This window comes from Amphiura filiformis, chromosome 6, assembly GCF_039555335.1.
Source record: "Amphiura filiformis chromosome 6, Afil_fr2py, whole genome shotgun sequence".
NCBI classification, from domain to species: Eukaryota; Metazoa; Echinodermata; class Ophiuroidea; order Amphilepidida; family Amphiuridae; genus Amphiura; species Amphiura filiformis.
In genome coordinates this window covers 41601911-41624101 of record NC_092633.1, presented here as the reverse complement: position 1 = coordinate 41624101, position 22191 = coordinate 41601911, and the positions used below count along the sequence as shown (strand labels likewise).

The window sequence follows — 22191 nt, the reverse complement described above, 5'->3', positions numbered from 1 at the left end:
TGGTAACCGCAGTTACCCAGAGCTTTGTGAAGACGTTGGTGTTCCGCGATCTTGTCAGAGTCTTTGGTGATGATCGACTCAGCTCTATGGAACAGGGTATTAACCATGCCGAGTTTCTGAATGAGCGGGTGATTAGAACCAAATTGTAAGTACTGGTCCGTGTGTGTCTGTTTACGATAAACAGACACAGTAAGGAGCAATCTATTTCCACGGTTGTATCACAACCCAGCTGGTTTCGGTCACAACATCGGTTCGTCAGTCAAAAATAGGAATGTCTGGTTGACCAGATTTAAATTAAATCTGAATTTCAACATACCCAGATGAATGAGAGTCTATACAGTTTGATTCTAAAGATATTGTTGCTAAGGTGCTGTTCAACTGAAGTTTTGAGGGTATGACTGGCTTAGTTTGATTGCAGTTGCATTTGAACTGTAATTAATGTGAGGCGAGATTTACAACAATGTTTAACAGGCACAATGACGGATACCCTGAATAACACACCGATACGATAAGACATGACCATAATCTTGCACACAGGGAGTGTAGAGTTCAAATGTAGTTACCCATTCACGTAACCCAATTTGAAATGCATGCTCCTGTGTAGGAGATTAAGGTCATGTCTTCCATATGGAGTGGATGGATTACAACTGAATAGCCATTGACTTTGCCCATTGTGATGTGCAAAGTGCAAAGTATGATATAGAAATGTTTATTGTTTACTTGCTTTTTGCTTTGATTTCAAGCCAGCTAGTGGCGTAGCCAAGGAAAGGGTAGCTTCCCCCTGTGAGAAGTTGTGCGCATGCCCCCTCTTTCCCCATGGGATACTGACCGCCCTGATATTTAAACTTTTAAGCCTTTTTAGGCTCATTTTTGACCATTTTTGCCATTTTCCCTTGAAAGTTGCCTTGCTCCCCCTTCTGAAAAAGTCCAGGCTATGCCACTGAAACCAACCAACCAACAAAGAAACAAACAAAGAGACAAATAAACATTATCATGGCAGTAAGTACCTGAGTTTGTTGGTTTCTTGTTATGCAGCTGTCTAAATCCCACATAAGCTTTATTGAGTTCCCTGGAGAGACAGTGCTTTTGATACTGATCCTCACGACCATTGGCTGGGGTTGCATCTATTGCTACTGTTGATGAGTCCAGATTACCATACTTGTTAACCTAGACAAAGAAATCAAAGCATGTTATGTGAGTATTAGTGAATCTGACTAACAGATAAGTGCTATCACGGGGGAGGCACATATATTTCAAGTTGTATATTACCAGACTACAAAAAAAAAAAACAAGCAGAAAAGGGTCTTTTTTCACATCCGAATGGGATGCTCGCCTCTCACAGCCAAACGTGATACTCCATTCTCAAGTATCAAAAACAACAAAAAGGGAAAAATGATACTTTATTGGACAGATCTTAGTCGAGAAGTGTAGCTAAACTCGGCACCAAGATGCTGACAAAAATCAGTTGAAACGAAGGTACAATTCTGGGTGAAATTGTGCTAAAAAACTCCTCAAAACATGTGTTTTTTCATTGGGCTTTTCTAATATAGGACAAATACAGAACAGCAAAGAGACGAATACGGTGGAACATGTTATGTATACTGTTAAGGGGGAGAGGAGTCCCATAGATTCTTTTATTTTTGCATGATGTGTTTATAAATAATATACTAGTCAAAAAATAGAGGCCAATAAAAGCTACCTGCTGACTTGACAAAAATGTCTGACAACTGGAAACTTGCCATTTTACAAGTGAAAGAAATGTGCTGATTTCTTAAATCTGGACAAAATATAGGAAAATATAGGAAGAGTTGAAAAATATAGGAAGAGTTGTAAAATATAGGAAAAATAAGAAATCTAGGACAGCTTGAAGCCCTGACTATTATAACAATATCATGAGGCATCTTTGCCCAAACTCAGAATGCAGACTCAATTAGTCTTTACACAAGCCTTTAGAGGTGATTTTTTATAGCATACAACAATAAAACTTAGGCTGCAGTAAAGGATAAGGATTGATCTGTTTTTCAGCTACCAAAACAAAATAGTTTACTTAATTTGTCAAATTTAGTTCTGTAATAGTGCTAACAATACTGATGACAACCCTCTCCAAACATGGACCAAGCGCAACAAAGTCTGTGTCAAAGACTACCATTTTCACACGAAAATGTCACAGTTCCTCCGGGGAATCAGGAGCAGTATTTTACTTATCTTTTCTATCTTGGACCTTGAAAATGTGAGGGTAATATAAGATGGAAAATATATCATTCAATAAACTGGATGCAAAGCAACATGTATGCCAACATTTCACTAAATGGTGTGACATTTTTTGCTCTCCATGCTAGCCATAGGCTTCAACATTAAAAGTCCCAAGTTTTGAAATATTTTCTCAAAATATCAAGAGCTACCTAAGGAACCACTGAACCAATACTAAGCACTAGGCAGGCTTGTTGGTACTCAGTTTAATACATTTTTATGCTGATTCCAAATATGGTGTTGAAAATGTACAATTCTGACATTTTTGAATTTTGATTTTTTTTTAACTTGTCGTCTGCAGTTGATCCCCACGTGAAGACAGTTAAACAAGTAAAATAGAGATTTATGTCCACATTTCAAACATATATCTGCCTTTTTATTATACTCTGCCATACAATGTGCAGTGAAACAAAGTAATAAGACACACACAAGAGAACAAAATATTGATAAATTATTAAAGGTAAATTAAGAAGAAAAACAAATTTGGTCTATATTTAGAGCAAAGTAAGGGCTTATTCTTGGTGTAAGACGATTAATAAAACTAAGATAATTAATAAAAGATTACAGAATAAAGCTCATAATCCCTCATTGAAATCTAAATCATACTAAATTTTGTGTTCTCTTACATGAAGGATGCAAAAACCTTAAGTGCACAATTGGGCTACTTGGTAATTACTTGCCGCTACTCAAAAAAGCTACACATATTTGAATGGGGCTTCAACTTTGTCAATATTGCTGCTTTCCTTGTTTTTGCCAAATATTTCATTAAAAAATAACTAATGATAATTTTAATGACTTATCCTTCAATTTTAGGCAATTTATGCACAATTTTTTTAATTGATCACTTTTTTTAAACTGGGATCACTGAATAGGCCTTTAAGGCAGAACGACACTGATATGTTGCCCCACCCGCATTAATCAATGCTGGATGCCTCTTAAAGGTAAGAATATTACAGGTGCTAACAATTCTTCAGGGAGATTATAAGGTGTTAGCGTAATGTCCAATATGTGTTAAGTCATTTTGCACCAGGTTTTATATTGCACTGCATTTATCTTCAGTACATTACTGCAGTTAATACTATTTCACTCAATGGTGTTCCAGAAAAATACAGAAATACTTTTTTTTTTGGATTATAATTATTTTCTTGTTTTGCCAAATGAATCATAGCTAAATCTGAATCCTTTAGTTCTAACTGCCAATAAAGGTCATATCTTAATATTTTTGCAATTTGAGGGAAAATGGGCCCAACACATGCACTATTGAATGATTTCTTATAACTGCAGTCACAAAATTCAAAGACTTGGCACAAGAATAAGCATTCAAAATTTGGACCATAGGCTATACGAGTTTGCTATATGCAAAAAGTACCATAAAATTAAATACACATGTTTTTGGTCCTTAATTTCAAATAATGCAAAAGTATTACAATTTGACTTTAAAAAAAAGGTAAAAAAAAAGTTAGCAACCAACAGATCCATCTGTAAGCCAGGCAAAAACACTTTTTTTGCCTGATCTTTTATTTTATTTGTTGAAATTTCTGCCTCTTAGAAAATTCTCCCATCTATTTGATATCTTTCTCTTTTTTAACCCGCAAACTGCTCTAATAATATGTACATCAGGGCACAAGTGTGTTTCCACATGAAATAATCAATTTTAGAGCAACCAAAGAATCAGAATGTCAGAATACATCAAGGCTTTACAAGAATTACCCCTCACTATAATCAGATTGTTACATTTCAACAAAGATGCTGGCATGCATGTTACTTCCATCAAATCAGATTTCTATTGAGCGTGTCGCATATTTACTCATGCACAATTCATGATGAATGTTACATCAATACCTACTGCTCAAAAAAGTCACGTGGAGGCTTCAAACTATCACATAAAATATTCATAGATGCAATAGGGCAAACCATGCTTTTACTGGAAAGTAGTTTTCCATTTAATCAAGAACTGCACACTCCATTTTGTATGAAAAACAGTTAACTTATACAGGGTGTATCAAAATAAAGTATACAGTTTGAAAAATGCCAGTAGATTAAAAAAGTATGAGGTATTTGGTCAAAATGCTATAGTTGATAGCTGAATCAACATCTTGGTCTCCCATAACTGTAAAATAACTGGTGTATGACCATTAATAAGGACTCGGTGGCTATTTTTGTGAACTGAGTAAAATTGCAGTTGCGCAAAGTCAATTAAAGCAACTTGGAAAATCAAATATGTAATCACTTTACAGTAATTGACAGTCATAGTCTTCTACATGGCCACCAGCTTAGGGCATGGCCACCATTTTTCTGTATGCAAATATCAGCTCTCCTCAACATGGCATTCACACCACATCTTATGGGAGATGTCCTGCCTGGGGATATCATATCAACTTGTGCAATTATGTGTCTCTGCAGTTCATCAAAGTCTGCAGGAGGACTTGTGAAAACCTCCCATTTCAGATAGCCACAAGAAGAAATCCAGAGGTTTAAGATCAGGAGATCTTAGAGACCATTCCACTTGCAAGGCATTTTGTCAATTACTGTAAAGAAAGTGGTGAAACTGACACTGTGATTTTCATGTTATTTGAATTGACTTTGTGCAACTGTATTTTTACATGGCTTGCTAAAATAGCTACAGAGTCCTTAATGGTCACACACCAGTGATTTTACAGTTGTGGAGGACAAGATGTTGTTTCAGCTATCAATTTTGACCTGTATACTTTATTTAGATTCACCCTGTATGCATTACAACTGTCACATGCCAGTAATTTACAACTATTATAATTGGAGTTTCATTTGTCAAATTTTGACTACATTTACGTAAAATGAAAGCCAATTAAAAGTTCTAATTGTGATGCAAGAATTAAAAAATGGAATTTTCACAAGGTGACAAATGTGAGATATTTTTAAAAATTATTATCAAAAAAATTCTATCAAGTATTGTTAAAGTTTCATAACTTGCTACACAAACTAGCCCTTATGCTAGCCCCTTCCATAAATGACATGTGTAATTTTTCACATGATTGTTAGTGTTTGCAACCATATCCTGTCTCTATCAAGTGACTTCATATTTATCAGCTGTCTTTTTGTCATTATTTACCAACAGGTGGACCCTGGAATAATGTCAGTCTATCCACATGGATACAATATCAATAGTTATGTGTATTTTCATTCTACCAAACTTCACAAATGTCTTCTGCAATGCTAAAATCATAATTTATTCAGTGATTTAATTATTGATTATTTATATGTCAATAATTGATTAGGTCATTTACTTATAGTAAATTAAAATGGAAAAAACACACAGTGTGTACTATCTAGAACAAATTAAGTATTAAAGGGGTATTTAGTTTTATTGTATATGTTTCACTATATATCCACAAAAAAAGTGAATTCCCGAAATTCCAATTGATTCTGATTTTGCATTTGTGAGCTTTACATGATTATGTATATTTTTTTTAAAAGCTGTATTTGAAATTGCCTTAGGCATGACAAAAAGAAAAAAAGAAAAAAAAACAAACAGCCGCCATTTAGACAAACAAAATAGTTTCATATGAAAAAAGAAATCTGCTTCATTTAAAGTAAGTGGAATGGTAGGAGCCATATTGTTCCAAATTTAGCCATTTAACTAAAAACTACAGTGTACTTTTTTAATATCGATACATTGATCTTATAGGAAATGGGCCAAGGAAGCCAAAAACTGCATATATTTATATTTCCATATGTCTTGTGGTTTTTGAGTTAAGGACAATAATGTATCACAACAAAAGTTTTGGGCATTTCCCCCTGTCAAAAAAATCATGCACATAGAGCGGAACTGACACCCCTTACATCAAGCCTTGGGATCTCCTTTATAGGACCCATACTATTTCTTTCTTGTGTGTCAGTTTAATTTGTCTCAATATATGAGTGCAAATACCGACTTAAACTTGACAGATAGTCAAATGTTTGCGATGAGCAACATTGATTTGTTGCTAATTTGCAAGTCAAATTTATAATATAATACCTTCTAATTAGATCATTATTGTATTTGGATGCTATCCAGACAGCTAAATCTCTTTTCACATAACTGTCATGTTGCACACTTCATGTGTATTTCATGAGACACTGGTAGTCATGCATGAAATTGAAAAAAAAAAAAAAAAACATCGCTAGGCAACGGCATATCTCTCGGCAAATGGACTCACAATAGACACATTTTCCACAACCATCTATAAAGCCATACAAGTAAGACAAGCTTTTTTTTCTCTCTTTGGGCATAACTTACTCCAGATTTTTACTCTGTGTTTTACAGTTTTTATAAAAGATAAGGGTATAGGAATAGGGTTTAGGACTAAATTTAGTGTTTTAAGGTTAAAATTTTAAGATCAACATAATTTGGAAAGACTAATCAAAAGCTAACACACACAAATAAAGGGGTATTAGTTTTATGGTATATGTTTCACTATATATCCACGAAAAAAGTGGATATCTTGTACCGTAAAAAAAGGATAAAAGAGTCAAACCTGCATTTTTTACAGGACAGAGTGTCCATCTCTCTTTCGATAGTGATTAGGACAGACTCAAATATGAAATATTGCTGTGGTGGGATCGCCATTTAAGAATGCTGATACCAATTTATACACCTGGGTGGAGAGTAGTAATCAAAATAAAGTGCTTTACTAAAGGACAGAACACTATGGCGTCACCGAGGCTTGAACCCACAACCTTCCGATTGTGAGTCGGAGCCTGTTCTGCTCTGCAACCGTGCTCCATTCTTGTACTGTACCTTTTCAAAAGTGAAAACTTTGTTAATTCAAGATATAATCACCTTGCAGTTATCTCTGAAGTCGCCGACATATTGGAATTTGCTAGCGTAGCCAGCATACTCTGAAAACTGCTCAAACCCTCGAATCAATATGGCCTCGTTATCCTCCATTCTCTCCATAAACAACATGGATACTATCAACTCTGGACATGTGCAGAATCGTATCTCTTCTTGCACCCGTCCTGCGCTTAGAACACCGCCACCGATGTAGCGATTGGCAAAATCAACCTGTATTGAGAAAGGATGGTATACAAAGGTTAAGCAAAATAATATTGCATACTGAGAACACAAAATGAGGACCTCAGTATCGACAATTAATTCCCAACATCGACGACCAAAATGATGTTTTGTGTGTGTATTATACATAGTACGCAATATGCCTACCAACTGCGGTCGGTATTTTTAATGCACAACGTATCTCCAAAATGCATGTGGCATGCAATTGCGACCTACTGCAGCTTGTTTACAGTAAAGTGAAACTTCTTGTGTGTGTCCTCATATAGCAGACAAACACTGATGCACCCCCACACACCTTAGCTTCACGACACACAATTCAAGATGTGTAACCATCAGCAAACATGAACACTGATATACCACTTTAACCAGAGTACTTATTCCCTTACTGCGGACCCCAGGTGGACACTCAGTGCAAATGACCATACAGGGATGTGCCGCAATGATCCCCTTTTTTCTAGAATTGTATCATCAAAATGCCAGAAAGTTTCAAATTATATTGACCCCCCATTATAAAATATTATACCCAACGACCCCTTTTCATTTTGTTTGTACCCAATGACCACCCCTTTTTTAAAACAATGATTTGTACTGATAAGCCCCTACTTTAGGACACAGGTAGGCACATACCCGTCATTTCTGAAGTTGAGTGCCCCCGGCTTCACCCCAAACAGTGGATATTGTTTATAATGTGTTTTTAACATACAAAACCGAAGCCACACTAATGTATTGGGTGCAGACATGGGCTGCAGGGTTAATGCTCCGTATGCTAGCCATAGGCTTCAACATAAAAAAGTCCGTCCCAGTTTTGAGATATTTTTTCAAAATATCAAGAGCTATCCCAGGAGCCTCTGAACCAATACCAGTCTTGTTTGTACTCATTTTAATGTATATTTCATGCTGATTCCAAATACAATCAAATTGTGGGGGGCGAGTTGGCGCAGCGGTAGTTCCCTCGCCTTGCACCACTGAGGTCCCGGGTTCGAGCCCCAGTGCGGCACAAGGACTCATGTGCACTTGGTTTATCCCGATTCCATGCTCGCTCTCACAGGTTTTCTCCGGGATCTCCGGTTTCCTCCTGTATCGCAAAAATCTGTGATTAGTTGTTTGGTTATCAAAAACTTCCTTCACCCAATAGAATTTGGGGAGCTGCACAGATAATTGGTGTATGTTACAATCTAAATGCGGATAGGTGTGCGCTGCTCGGGCAGCAACCTAGTTGATGCGATCTGATTGTGATGATTCACAATTGCAGCGAAATTACAGCGCTTTGAGTCCTCTAAGATCTGGAGAAAGGCGCTTTATAAATCCAAAATTTATTTATTTATTATTTACAATCATGAAAATGTAAAATTCTTAAGTTTTTGAAAATTGTTGTCAGCAGTTGACACCCATGCTGAGTGAGTCAACATACCTGTAAGGTTTTATATCCTGTGTCTTCTATTCTCCCATCTTGTCGTACCACCAAAGGACACAAAGATGTGGAACTATTCCCCCAGCTCTTCAGATTGAGAGTGTCCTCTTTTGATAATACCTACAGTAAAAGATTAGAGAATGATAGAAGGTCAGCATATACATGTAGTAGGATGTTTTACCACACACGCAAAAATCAATGTTGTCACTATGTTTTTCACTGTGGCAAAAATTTGCTGCAGCGATAAACATGGAGAAGAACAAAGCTAGTCATTTGAGCGAAAAAGTTAATCTGAGAATCAAATATTGCTGTGGAGAACCGTCACTCACAACAAGAAAAAACCCATATGGAAAAATACAATGTATTGGATTATTAAATACACTATCCATATAGGGTGATCAATGCTGGCCTTATTGGCCTTTTTGATCATTCCCTCCATAATCATTTCAATAATATTCATCTTTCTTTTTAGTAATGTATTTAATTAAGTATTTTGTCTGTTTTTTGGTTATGGAAACAAAGTTGAATTGAAAAGTTTTGATTATTCATTCCCCCCCTGCCATGTCACTGTTTGTAGTTAAACACCCAAGAACATGTTAGCCACTTGGGATATGGTGACATATAAGACGAGGGACTATTCAACCTTTACCTGATAATGATGTCTGTTCACTGAGAGAGTTCTGAATATGAGAAAATTGTGCTTGAAATTACCACTTTTTCCACTGAATACTGTGCATTTAACCTTAATCTGTTATTTGTCGTGATAGGGCAGAATACACAAGTCCTAGTATTATTATGATGGGAACGTTGGGAATAGAGCTCTATGACTGTATGTTTAACCTTAATCTGTTATTTGTTGTGATAGGGCAGAATACACAAGTCCTAGTATTATTATGATGGGAACGTTGGGAATAGAGCTCTATGATTTCATTCCAATGCCAAAGTGCAATCAATGGTCTAATTGTGAAATTGTGATTGGCATGGGAGAAAAAGCAAAAAAAAATTACATTTTTATTAAAATTTGTTTCTTTTTGTACTCCCATGTATGTCATTGAGTCCCATCACTAACAACAGATTTTACCGCAATTTAATTTCAAGACCCAAATTTCTTGGAAAATTGGCAAAACCAAAATGTAATCAAATCTAACTTTTTGTTACAAATCCTTTCTTTCAGGAAGTGCCGTATTAGTATAACAAAACACATATGTAATTAATAGAAATCATGCCCTTGTATAAATAGGTTAGCTGTTTGTACTAGAATTGGTTATGAAATCAATTTTGAAACTCGTGGGCGGCAAAATGTGAACGGTATAATATTACTTCTCTGTCATGGAAATGATGTTTCCATACAAATATGTGATGCGATCAAGCAAAATCAGTCGGAAGTCGGAAAAATTGATTTTAAGATATAACCAAACAAAGGAATATTTCCTTTTTTGTTTCTTATTGTTTTTGAAACTCTTTAACTGCTCATACCTTCTGAACTGGTTGTCCAATTTCAATGGGTTTTTTGCAAAATTTAGCTTTGCAAATGCCTGTTACAATCCAATAAGAAACTGAAACTATACAATGTACACCCGGGGGGATCACTCACATAAATGGTCTGTACGCATGCGTGACCAAAAAAACAAGTAAAAGGGGGTGTTTTTTTATGCAAAGCAAGTTACGCTGCGTGACGCGTTAGGGTCTAAAAACAGTGATTTTCAAGAATAAGGGTAGTTTTCTGAAACTGGACAACTTGTTTAGGGTACCTTTTCAAATTTTTGGTAAATTATGAGTCCCAAAAGGGTACATTTGTTGCATTTTCACCAGCCAAAACCTCATTAGGGGTAAATTCTACACTAAATTACCTTATTAAGGGGCTAAATTTGCTGGTAGGGTAAAACTCGTTTAGGGGTGTTTGAAAAAATTTGGTCACGCATGCATACAATGTCATATTTGAGTGGCCCCCGGGAATGTACATCTGTACATGACCGCCTTCAGACTGATTTTGCTTGATCACACCACATATAGATTATAATTTCTTGTCATATTTGTAAAATAAATTTAATTTACACTCCACGCTGATCACTTGATGTTTTGACTTTTGTCAAAACTTAAATCTTATGTAAGCTAAAAAGTGGAAGGAAATTATGAAAATGTATGCAAAATATGCAAATAAAAATATATAAAACATATATCTAGATTTATTTTCAATACTATGACCTATTACATGTAGTTCTTGTTTGAATGAAATTGCATAAAAGATCAATGACATAACTAAATGGGAACCTGTGTAGGTCTCTATTAATTAATGAATTAATCAGCTTTAAAAACAAAGTAGATTAACTTCAGATTTTTGCATTTTCTTTGAAAGGTTAATCTCCAGAAACAAGCATTTGTGAAATCCTGAAATTTCCTTGATTTCTTTTTCTTCAATTCTCTTTCTTTTTATTTGTCCTTTCCATACAGGCCAGCATGCTAAATAGTACAGGCTTTTTAAAATGGCTTGAGCTTGGTCCCATCAGGACCTGAATGTATCTCTACACAGAGACACCATTGCACAAATGGAATTGTCACATGGATGGGCATTGATCAGTTTAAAAAGACACACTGTGTGCCATGTGTCTGCATTATTTTAGGACTTCATTGTGACAATTATAGGCTAGTGACAAGAAATTATCAAAGACCTCAATTGCAAGATCTGGATGAGCTTTGTCAGGCATTCTTTGTCATACTATCAAGTATCGACCCATGTTGCACTGAATACATGCAGGGAAGAAATGCATTGTGGGAAGTGTTAGATATCCTCTTTGCATACACCCTCTATGGGAGGGAGACATGACCTTAATCTTCACACAGGTGTGAATTTCAAATGGGGCTACCTGAAAGGGTGACTCCATTTGAAATCTACACCCTCCTGTATGAGAGATTCAGGTCATGTCTTCCATAGGGGGTATAGATTTTAAATGAAATAGCCCGATGTTCCAATCAAGAAATCAGGCCATAAAACCGACCATCAGTCCCAGAACAACGCCAAATATGGATTAAAAGACCTTTGACCTTGGATGTACAACAGCATGTTATGATCTAATGGGAAACTGTGCACATCAACAAACACCATTTCTATCAAAAGGCAACGCCTGATATAATTTGAAACCACATAAATTACTAGAGTTGGTTCTTCTCTTGGATTTGGACCAAGCTTTAGAATATCGACTGCTGCGTTTGGAAATAAAACAAACCAGAAATTTATCGCGCAGTGTAAAAGATATGGAACATGTACCGAATACATGTACATACATTGGCTGACCTTGTGGATTTCCTGGCCCAGCCATGCTAACCACATAAGGAGATTATACGATTAACCTAGTGCAGCTATTGTCATAGCAGGGTATTATTATGTAATACTCCTGATCCATATTTGGCGTTCTCTTGGACTGATCATGTTTCCATTGTGACAGTAAAAAAGTAATCATGCTTTGTATGCTTACTGTCTGCTCCACACGCATATGCACCCCGAGTTACATTGAAAACTTTAAGGTTTCTTTTTGAATACATTATCAAATGTGACAGCAGTTTTGATGAAGTAGATAAATAATACAGTATGTATGTAGAGTCAAGCAGCAGTGCTTTGGCAAACCCTGGAACAAAAACAACATTGCAGGAAATAGCAACTGCATTAATTACTTAGTAAATAGCCTAATTTATGTATACTGCTATCTTTGCTATATAGTGTATGTGATTGTTTGTTTGAACTCTGTCATTCTGAAGCAGAAACACTGATATTCTTGTGTCTCCCAAACGACTTGCAGGTTGAAATTCAACATGGCGGCGACCATACAGTAGCCACATCGGAAAAAACTTCCAATTAGATCTGTAAGTGCATTTTTATGCAAGAATGCAATTATTTATTAGTTCAATGAACATTCTACTATAATGTGGTGATGAATTGGATGGAAATGAAAGTTAGAATAGGATTTGTCCTTGCAATTTCGCGATCAAAAGATGGGAAGGGAAACATTTAATAGAAGCAGGCTGTTTAGCAGAGTAAATAAGGTACATGTTTCTATCAAATAATTCATCATTTCGATTGCAATATATAATTGCAAGAGATCTGAGAGCAGCAAAGGGCCCAAATGTGAGGTCAAAGTTCTTTATATTGTACTTAACTGGGCTCAAGAAGAAACTTTTTTACATGGCCATATCTTAAAATCTTATCCATCAAAAAGAACCTCCACTCTAAACACATATCAGTAACCAAGCAAGTTGCCCAACTGACACAAAAGCAAAATGTACTAACATGGAACAGCTTCCTGGACCACATGCCACACCTCATTTGATGTGTTTGTAAAGCAAATGTAATAGCAATGCGGACTTTCCTGTCTCAGGATTGCCTCACAGAAATAACACTTGTACCCAACGAACATAAACACACCCCGACATTGGCAGTGATAGAAGTACAAAGTAAATAGACCTCGGAAACAGGAGGTATGAGAATAATTATTCCAATGCAATGCTTCTTTGGCGCGCCAACTACTGCGCGATTTGTACTTGCTGAGCGCACCACGCTCTTTACGCGTCGCGTTCGCGTGTGACGCAAAGCATCGACCCCCGATGCCACAGATTTGGTTTGTACTTCTAAGTGGACAGACTGTAGTCTGAAGGGTCGCTAGTCCAATGGTTCTCTAGTCCGAAGGGTCGCTAGTCCGAAAACCAAATTAAGTTCGCTAATCCGAAGGTTCTCTAGTCTGAACATAGAATAAGGGTTAGTGTTAGGGTTTAGAGTTAGGTTAGGGTTAGGATTTAGGGTTAGGATTTAGGGTTATGGTTTAGGGTTAGGGTTGGGGTTAGGGTTAGTGAGCCTTATTCTATACAGGGGTGTGAGATGCCACAGACCAAAGACGAGGAAAATCACTAAATACAGCGTAAAATCAGGGTAAAAACGCCAAATATGGGCTGAAAATAAAAGAAAAACGCGTACATTTTGGCAACAAAAAAAGAGGAAATCAGCTGAAAAGAGGAACTCTCACATCCCTGTCTATATTCGGACTAGAGAACCTTATTTATTATTCGGACTAGCCAACCCTTGGACTAAAGAACCCGATATTCGGACTGGGAACCTTTTTCAGGATTTGAACTAACGAATGGTAAATCTACCTGTTCACTAGCAAACTGTTGGACTAAGGAGCCTTTGGACTAGGGAACCTTTGTACTAGAGAGTTGTCACCACATTGGCCAACACAGCCACACATGTCCCTATGCACCCCAACAATCTCTCAGACCAATAGTCTGAATGGTCATTAGTCCAAACCTTGATAACTTGAGGTCTAAACCCTAATTGAATGGATGAAATAAACTGAACTGATCTGAACTGAACTGATCTAAACTGAACTGAATCTGAATCTTTACCCCAATTCTAAAACTTCACCTTAACCCTATTACCTAAGCCCTAAACCTAACCCTATACCTAATCATAAACCCAACTAAAACATAACTCTGACCTTACCCCTAGGCTAACCATATCCCAATTCCTAACCCTAACCTTAAATGCCCCAAACCCTAACTTTAACCCTTTTCAGACTTATGCCCCTTCAGACTAAATGGGCTGTTCCCTGTTTATCCATCCCACCCTATGGACATCATGACATTAAAGCATGTCATTTTAACTAGCCACAGGAAAGGGGCAAGAAATGGATGCAACCTGATTCCAATTGTTTTCTTTTTTGCCTTCAGATATACGATTGATATCAAATTTGTTGAGACAACAATGACGGCACATACATGATCATTTGACCCAAATAGCCTGTGGTACACTTGTCTGAGAAATGGATATCTGTCATTTGAGTTGTGTTCACACAGGATATGGACACTTGGAGGGAGGAATCTCAGAGCAGGGACGTAGCTACGGTGGGCGGTGGTGGGCGGTAGAGCGTGGCACTAAGATTTAGAGCCCACCACTGATAAAGAATTTTAAGTTCTAGCACTCAGCACTCAAGTGTCAAAAATTGCAAAATCACATAAAATTTGGCCAAATTTAGGCATTTTGCAATAAATTGTCAATTTCACGAAAAATTCCCTCAAATACCACCCGGCACTTAAAATTCTCTAGCTACAACCCTGTCTCAGAAGATCACATCCCTTGATGGTTCAGTCAGGGGTAGTAGCTGTGCACATGGTTTGTCATGCCAAAGGAAACTTTTGCACTCAGGAAATTTAGAAGTTTGTGCCACAGACACATTGAAGATTTTATTCAGTGTTTCACTGTTTTATTAAACAAAGTAACTTTTCAATCCTGTTTCTAGTCAGTGGCATAGCCAGACATTTTTAGAGGGTGGCAAAGGGGGCAACATTTTATGATAATGGTCAAAAATGGGATAAAATACAAAAAAGGCCTAAAATTCTTACATATCAGGGTGGCCAGCATCCCACAAGGGGGTAAAATGGGGCAAGAGTTCTCACAGGGGTGGCAGTTGCCCCTTCTTGGTTACGCCAATGTTTCTAGTTAAACACCCAAGATATGGTGAAAAGGTTGCTGCTGGCACACCTATCATGAGCACACAACTCATAATCAAGGAGGTTCATACCCGTCTGATCATAGCTTGGATAGACAGTAAGACAATACAAATAATATAGATCATCAGATATCAAATTGCTTCCAGGTAAAAATTATTGGTACGTCCCACTCTGACACGAATGGAAATAAAGATACAAGTTGTGGTCAGTGCTTAATTTCATTTACAGTGTGAGTGAAGTATGTTTTACCCATAGTGCCTTAGAAAAAGTATTACAGTCAGGTCTTGGTTCTATTAATAATCTTTGAAACATGAAAATATCACTTTTCAACATCTTGTATATTTTATTCACCAAATCATGATCTGAGAGTTCCTGTCAATACTGTTCTTTTTTGAGTAAAATAAAAGGAACAGTACTTTTAAATATGACGCCATAACATTTTTAGTGTACATCAGTTGCATAAGTTTGATGGGCAAAGCACACTGCATGGAATAAGGTCTATTTTTGTTCGCCTACCTAAACAACAGACTCAGGGACCAGCTACAACAAAGCAATAGGTGAGTGACATCAATTTAAGCATCTTCAGAGTAGCTGTAAAGTGTGCTGAGGCTTGTGGATCAAGGTGTTGTGCCTCTGCGTAGCACACTATAAATCACTGCGCCTTTTTTTTTAAGCTATCACTTGCTTGAATTTGGTGAGCTTAAGTTAAATCCCAACTGAAAGATTCTCATTTCCCATGGAAACAGAGTGATGGCAACAAGTGCAGTACACATGCATGTACTACACTTGAAGTACACATTCTACTAAGAATGTGATCAAGATTTGAAGCCATGCACAGATCAATGACAAATAATATTGACATTGCACACCATCATCATCCTTCGGCTGCGGAGCAGGCGACTACACGTTTCGTCCAGCTACATCGATGAGGCAGTTTGAAAGAGCTGTTGGGGAAGCCAATTGGGAGAGAGTAGAGCAACATGCCATCAATTAAGGAAGGGAGACTCTGCTTCCAGCTGCCACACACATGGGCCGATATATGTAATAGACTTGTAATATATTGTGTTACTGTTTTCAGATGGATGCAGAAACACGCTTAGATCCTTATTAGACCAGCCCTAAGCAAAATCCTCCAGCCTAGCTTTAAAAAGTCTATGCAGACATTGATATGACAATATGTTGAACCTCATAATTGCATCTCTCCTCTTTCAGCAAGATTTGTGTATCTATACTTGACATGAAGCAGAAATCAAATCTCCCGGTCCCCTTCCCTTCCACACTTGCCTTTTATCAATGTTGAAGGACTGCAGGGCCAAATGTCCTAAGTTCTTTCACCAATAATGAGTACAGCATGGCACACACAGCAGTTAGGCTTATTTGATGCTGTTTGAACAAAATATTGATCTGCTTATTGTTCATTTGAAATTGGGCAAATGAACCATGAGAGAAGTTCGTCCTTTGGAGGGGACAATAAGTCTTCGGTCTTGTGCACAGAGAGCCATACCTGTACATTGTACATCACAGTCAGTTTCGAAAAGAGTAGGGTGTTTATCCCTAACTGTCGCTATATGCATCAGTGCGGTTTTGGATATTCACAATCTAAGTACTGACAGCAAGTGCACAGTAAGGAATCCATCTGGAGGTAGTGACCTGATTGTGATGTTCGTATAAACCGGAGGGCTGCGATGAGTGGCGCTATACAAAAATACAATGTGTATGTATTATTAATATTAAAATGGAAAGAGTGGTGGCAATTTAGTTGGTACCTCAAATGGTTCCCCAACTACAGCTATCTATAATACTGAAAGCTCCTAATATGTGACTATACCTTCCAAACAAGATTTTCTCTCTTTTTCCGATTCTCTCAACTAATGGTTGTAATACGATCAGCATTATACACACATCAATCCAGTATATGGATTTAAAACCATGATTCAAGCAGACCCGGCTCTATCTGGATTGGGTGTATATAGCCCAGGCATTATGTAGGGCATGCCATATTGACTACCGACTCCAGTTACATAGTACATAACCCGAGCCTCTTTACACCAATTTACCCAAGATAGAGCAAACCTTTAGTCATCAAGATTTGAAATGTACAAATTTGTTCCTGAATCCATAAAAAAATCAGGAAAAATATGTACACCAAAGCTGATTAGTGATGTACCATTAGATATCGATGGGGGCTGGGTAGTTGGGGCTGTGACAATTTTTTCCCCGAGCGGTGAAGTAAATATTTTTTAGCACTTCGATGAAGCCATTTTTTAAAAAACAATTTAGCAAGGCAATTTTTTTTACTCCTCAATGAGAAAATTGTTTTTAATTGTATAGCTCTCAATTTTAAACAATTTGTTTTTGGATTTGTGAAACAAATTTTGTTTTTAGAATAGAAGTCCATATTTTTACCATTTTTACAATTTATAGAACCTAGAGCGAAAAACATCATTATGTTTAGGTTAAAATGAGTTCACAACAGTGGCATAGATTTCTTTTCGACATTAGACAAATGTGCATGAAACACACAAAAAATTCGACCATTTTTTAGCCAAAATATTCAAATAATTATGGTGTAAACAAATTTGTGTGAAGCATGCATAAATTTGCAATTCTTAACCTAAAATGGTCAAATATTCTGTTAATGTGGTCCAAAACACACACACGCAGTGTCAACATTGGGGTATGATTGTATGGACCATCCCCACCCCTTATTAAATTATTAGGAGAATGCATCCCCTACCCCCCGGATTTACGCATATATGGTTCACATGGTGAGTTTTTCACCAGTATTGGGAACTTATAAAGTTATAAATAATCAGCCATTTGAGTGTTACAGCAAACAATATTTTTAAAGCCAAATTCGTTGTATTATATTGAAAGCATTATTACATTAGGCCTTTCCACCTATGAAAACACTATCCATGTTACAATAAATTTATAGATGATCTGGTATACCCACCTGTCTGCTGAAGAATATTTTCCCAGACGGCCCCTGGTCTTGGTGTAACTCAGACAACCTCTCAAAGTAGTGTAAAATACATCGTAGCTTAGCACCCTGCGACTGTTGGCATGGAAACCTACACATGAATAAACAAAAAAAATGTCATAAATTTTTGTATGTATAAATAATGGAAACATATCACCTCCAGCGTTCCTCCAATTTCAGAAAACATTTACAGACAAGTTGTTGGGGCTAAACTGACTCAAATTACTCAAAATGTCACAAACTGTTATGTCTGTTATTAAAGGCACTAACAGTGATTTGTTAAATCAGAAAATCTAAAAAAGACCAAAGAAAATATTGCAAAGGAGTAAATTTTCAATAATTGGTATCTCAATATTAAAAAGTGGACAAAGAAATGATACTTGTCTATAACCATAGCAGGTCAACATCATTCACCTCAATTAACTTTGTGAATTAGATTGGATCTTCTTGGGGGTTTCACTTTGACTGTAAATTTTCATAAACATCTCACAAAAAGTAAATAACCCCCCATAAATAATGACCATTATTCAAAAACGGGCGATTGTACTGTATAAGCTGAAATTTTCGCGGTGGTTTTATTTTCGCCGAAAAACCCCATGAAAATAAAACCCAGCGAAAACATGATAATTTAAAAGCATTTTACTATATTATTCTATTGAGGAAATATCCACAACCGCAAATTTAACAACCCATGTTGGCGTATACAGTATTACAAATCTGTAGTCATTTGTAGCAATTGACTAAATATTGACGTCACAGCGTACATTTAAATAAATGTAACCCAAGATTTGAAAGTTGCAGTAAATTCTATTGATTTGTATTCAGTATAATAGAAGGAACTCTGTGTAATGATATCTGAGTGTTTTTGTATTGTTGTAAGTGCAACTTTCAAATCTGGACCTCACTACATTAAATTGACCAGTGTTTTATTGTTTTCTGGGCTATCGTATATCAAATGTGACACGATCAAGGGAAATGAGTCGGATGTCGCTAATATTGATTTTGAGATATTGGCAGAGAAAGTGTTAAAATTCTTATGTTTTATATTGTTTTCAGCCATTGATAAATTGATGTAACTTTGCAAAGAAAAGTCGTATCAACATGGGGTTTTCAGTTTCAGAAAGCTCTAAATGTCCTCTTTAGAAACATATGTGAAACTCATTTTCGATCAGGGTCGACATGTGACTCATTCCCCTTGATCATGTCACAAATGAGGTGTCAAAATGCGCAGAAATAAATTCTGCTTCCAACAAATTTTTGAATAATGACCATTATTTAAGGGGGGTTAGTTACTTTTTTTGAGATGTTTATCTTCTTACTTTGAATTAGAATTTACCTGTATGTGTTTTCATACTTCAGGCAGCAGATTATAAAAGTTGTTGTTTTAGATGGATTAAGGTCTCTTTTTTCCCTCCAAATAATTCATTCATTTAAGGCAAGTGAGATGGTAGAGCTATCCATTTCACTAACAAACTGAGTCAAGAAAGCAATAATCACATTTAAATTCCGATAGGTCTTGCCGTGCTTGAGTTAAGACTAAATATCAAATCAAAAAGTGTTGGGCGGTTTCACTCCCAAAAAGACCCATGCACATGGGGGGGGGGGGGATTACACCCCGTATATTATCAAGCCTTGGGATCTCCTTTATAGAACCCATATAATTCCTTGTGTGTCACCTTTACTTGTCTCATTATTTGATTGCAAACACCACTTGGTCATGCTCCCCTCTGACTCACCTCAAACAATTGAACAGATTCACCTTATTATCATTTCTCTGTTAACTTCAAACTGAGCTATTCCATTTATACACCCCCTATGGAAGACACAACCTTAAATCTATACACCCCCTATGCAGACATGCCAACTTTGAAATGCAGATTTCCGTACTCAGAAGACCAAAAATCCGTATTTTGCACCCTAAAACCGTATTTTTTAAATATGTACTTGCCAACCCCAGAAACCCTAAAAGTGGAACACATAATTGCAAGGGAGCACTTGTACGACCGAGCACGTAACAGAGGGGGACCAGGGGCCCGCCTTATGAATTTGCAATCAAATTTGGCAATACCAAAGAACCATTCCATCAAAGTAATCAAGCAATACAGAAAGATGCTTCCGTTACGAGTTATCACTCATTGAAAATGCTACTTTGCTATACTTTACATGGAAAGCGGCCATCTTAAAGTCGTCATATTTCCTTAATCACATGACTGATCAAGCTGATTTCTGGATATGTGATGCACAGTTAAAAATTAATTATTAAAAGATTTGGTGACCTCAGTCGACCTTTGACCTTGTATGTGACCTTTGACCTCACGAAATTGGATAAAGCATGTAGACAAAACAAACTGATATATTTCTGGAAACATTGGGGTTTGTTACTTCTAATGTATAGAAGCATGCTTTGTTAAAACTTTCAAGTTCAGAAAATCATTGATCATCATCCTCATCCTCATCATCATTATCCTCATCATACATTATCAGTATCCGTCGGTAGGCCTAACATCGGGTTTTGTTCATGTTTTCAAAAAAAAATTAAACAGTTTAATGTCAATGTCAATTAGAAGACTGTACTGGGTAGGCCTATAGCAGTTGTCTATGCATGGTTAAAGAACAATATTAAAAATATTAATGTGCCACTGGTGCATCATTGAGAAAACAAAGTCGAAAAGCATCTTGTTTGTTTGTTTGTTTGTTTACCCAGGTTGGTCCGTGAGGAACACATGCTAATCCATGGAAAACCTGCAGGCTTATTCTTTTGCAGACCTAAATAGTTAACTAAAAACCTCCAGAAGTCATAGCATGTGTAGCAGTTAGATGAAGATGCTTAATAAAAAATATTAATGTGCATGAAAAATCCGCAAGTCAGGAGAAAATTATTTCTGAAACCATCTTGTAGGCCTATTAAATATTTCTTTAATGTGCATGCATGGTGCGAAAGTCGGAAGTAAAAGGAGGTGGGAAACCTTCTTGTATGCTTATTCTTTTGCACCAATAGAACTAAATAGTTAACTAAATACCTTCAGAAGACATAGCATTAGGTGGTTAATAAAAAATATTAATGTGCATGAAAAATCTGCAAGTCAGAAGAAAATTATTTCGGAAAGCATCTTGTAGGCCTATTAAATATTCCTTTAATGTGCATGCATGGTGCGAAAGTCGGAAGTAAAAGGGGGTGGGAAACCTTGTATGCTTATTCTTTTGCACCAATAGAGCTAAATATTTAACTAAATACCTTCAGAAGACATAGCATTAGGTGGTTAATAAAAAATATTAATGGCCATGAAAAATCTGCAAGTCAGAAGAAAATTATTTCGGAAAGCATCTTGTAGGCCTATGAATAATATTTTTTAATGTGCATGCGTCATCGAAAGTCGAGAGAAAAACGATGTAGGCAACCATTTTAACAGACCAAGAAAGTGGTCAAATGATACCAGTAATTCAGTCGGTAGTCTAATCTTGCAGCTGTTTTTAAGACACAACATTTTATTATTTTGGTCAAAATTCTGGAATACCGTATTTTTTTGGGGGTGACCGTACCACCACCGTACAAAATATGGTGAAACCGTACTAGTTGGCATGTCTGCCTATGGGAGACACAACCTTAAATCTTCCACACAGGCAGTGTGAATTTCAAATGGGGATACCTAAATAGATGACTCCATTTAAAATCTACATTCCATATGTGGGAGATTAAGGTCATATCTTCAATATGGGGTGTATGGATTTCAACTGGAATACCATGTATTTTCATGCAAGGTCTGCCTTTGCATTTCTCTGAAAGCTATTTTCTTTATAGATTTCTGTTCAGAGGAGTCGCCAGGTTGTGGTTGGACATGATGCTCATCACCTATCTGGAATTGTGCATTGTGACTGGTGACTTAATTCTAGTGTTATTTTAATGCATTATATAGATTTTAAAATGCAGTCAGCTAGAAGAAGCTCCATAATTTTTCACCATCACTAGTTGGTTTAACCCCCTGAGCACTACCTGCCGATGTAACATTGCCTCTGATTGGT

General features: G+C 36.7%; 1 protein-coding gene across 1 annotated transcript in view; it reads right to left on the bottom strand.

The window, feature by feature from the left end:
- LOC140154534 (uncharacterized) overlaps positions 1–22191 on the bottom strand; it is a 94538-nt gene that overhangs the window by 7610 nt on the left and 64737 nt on the right. The window contains 4 exon segments of the mRNA XM_072177104.1: positions 1008–1167; positions 7049–7273; positions 8694–8813; positions 18145–18262. Of these exon segments, the coding sequence (XP_072033205.1) occupies positions 1008–1167; positions 7049–7273; positions 8694–8813; positions 18145–18262 (623 nt within the window).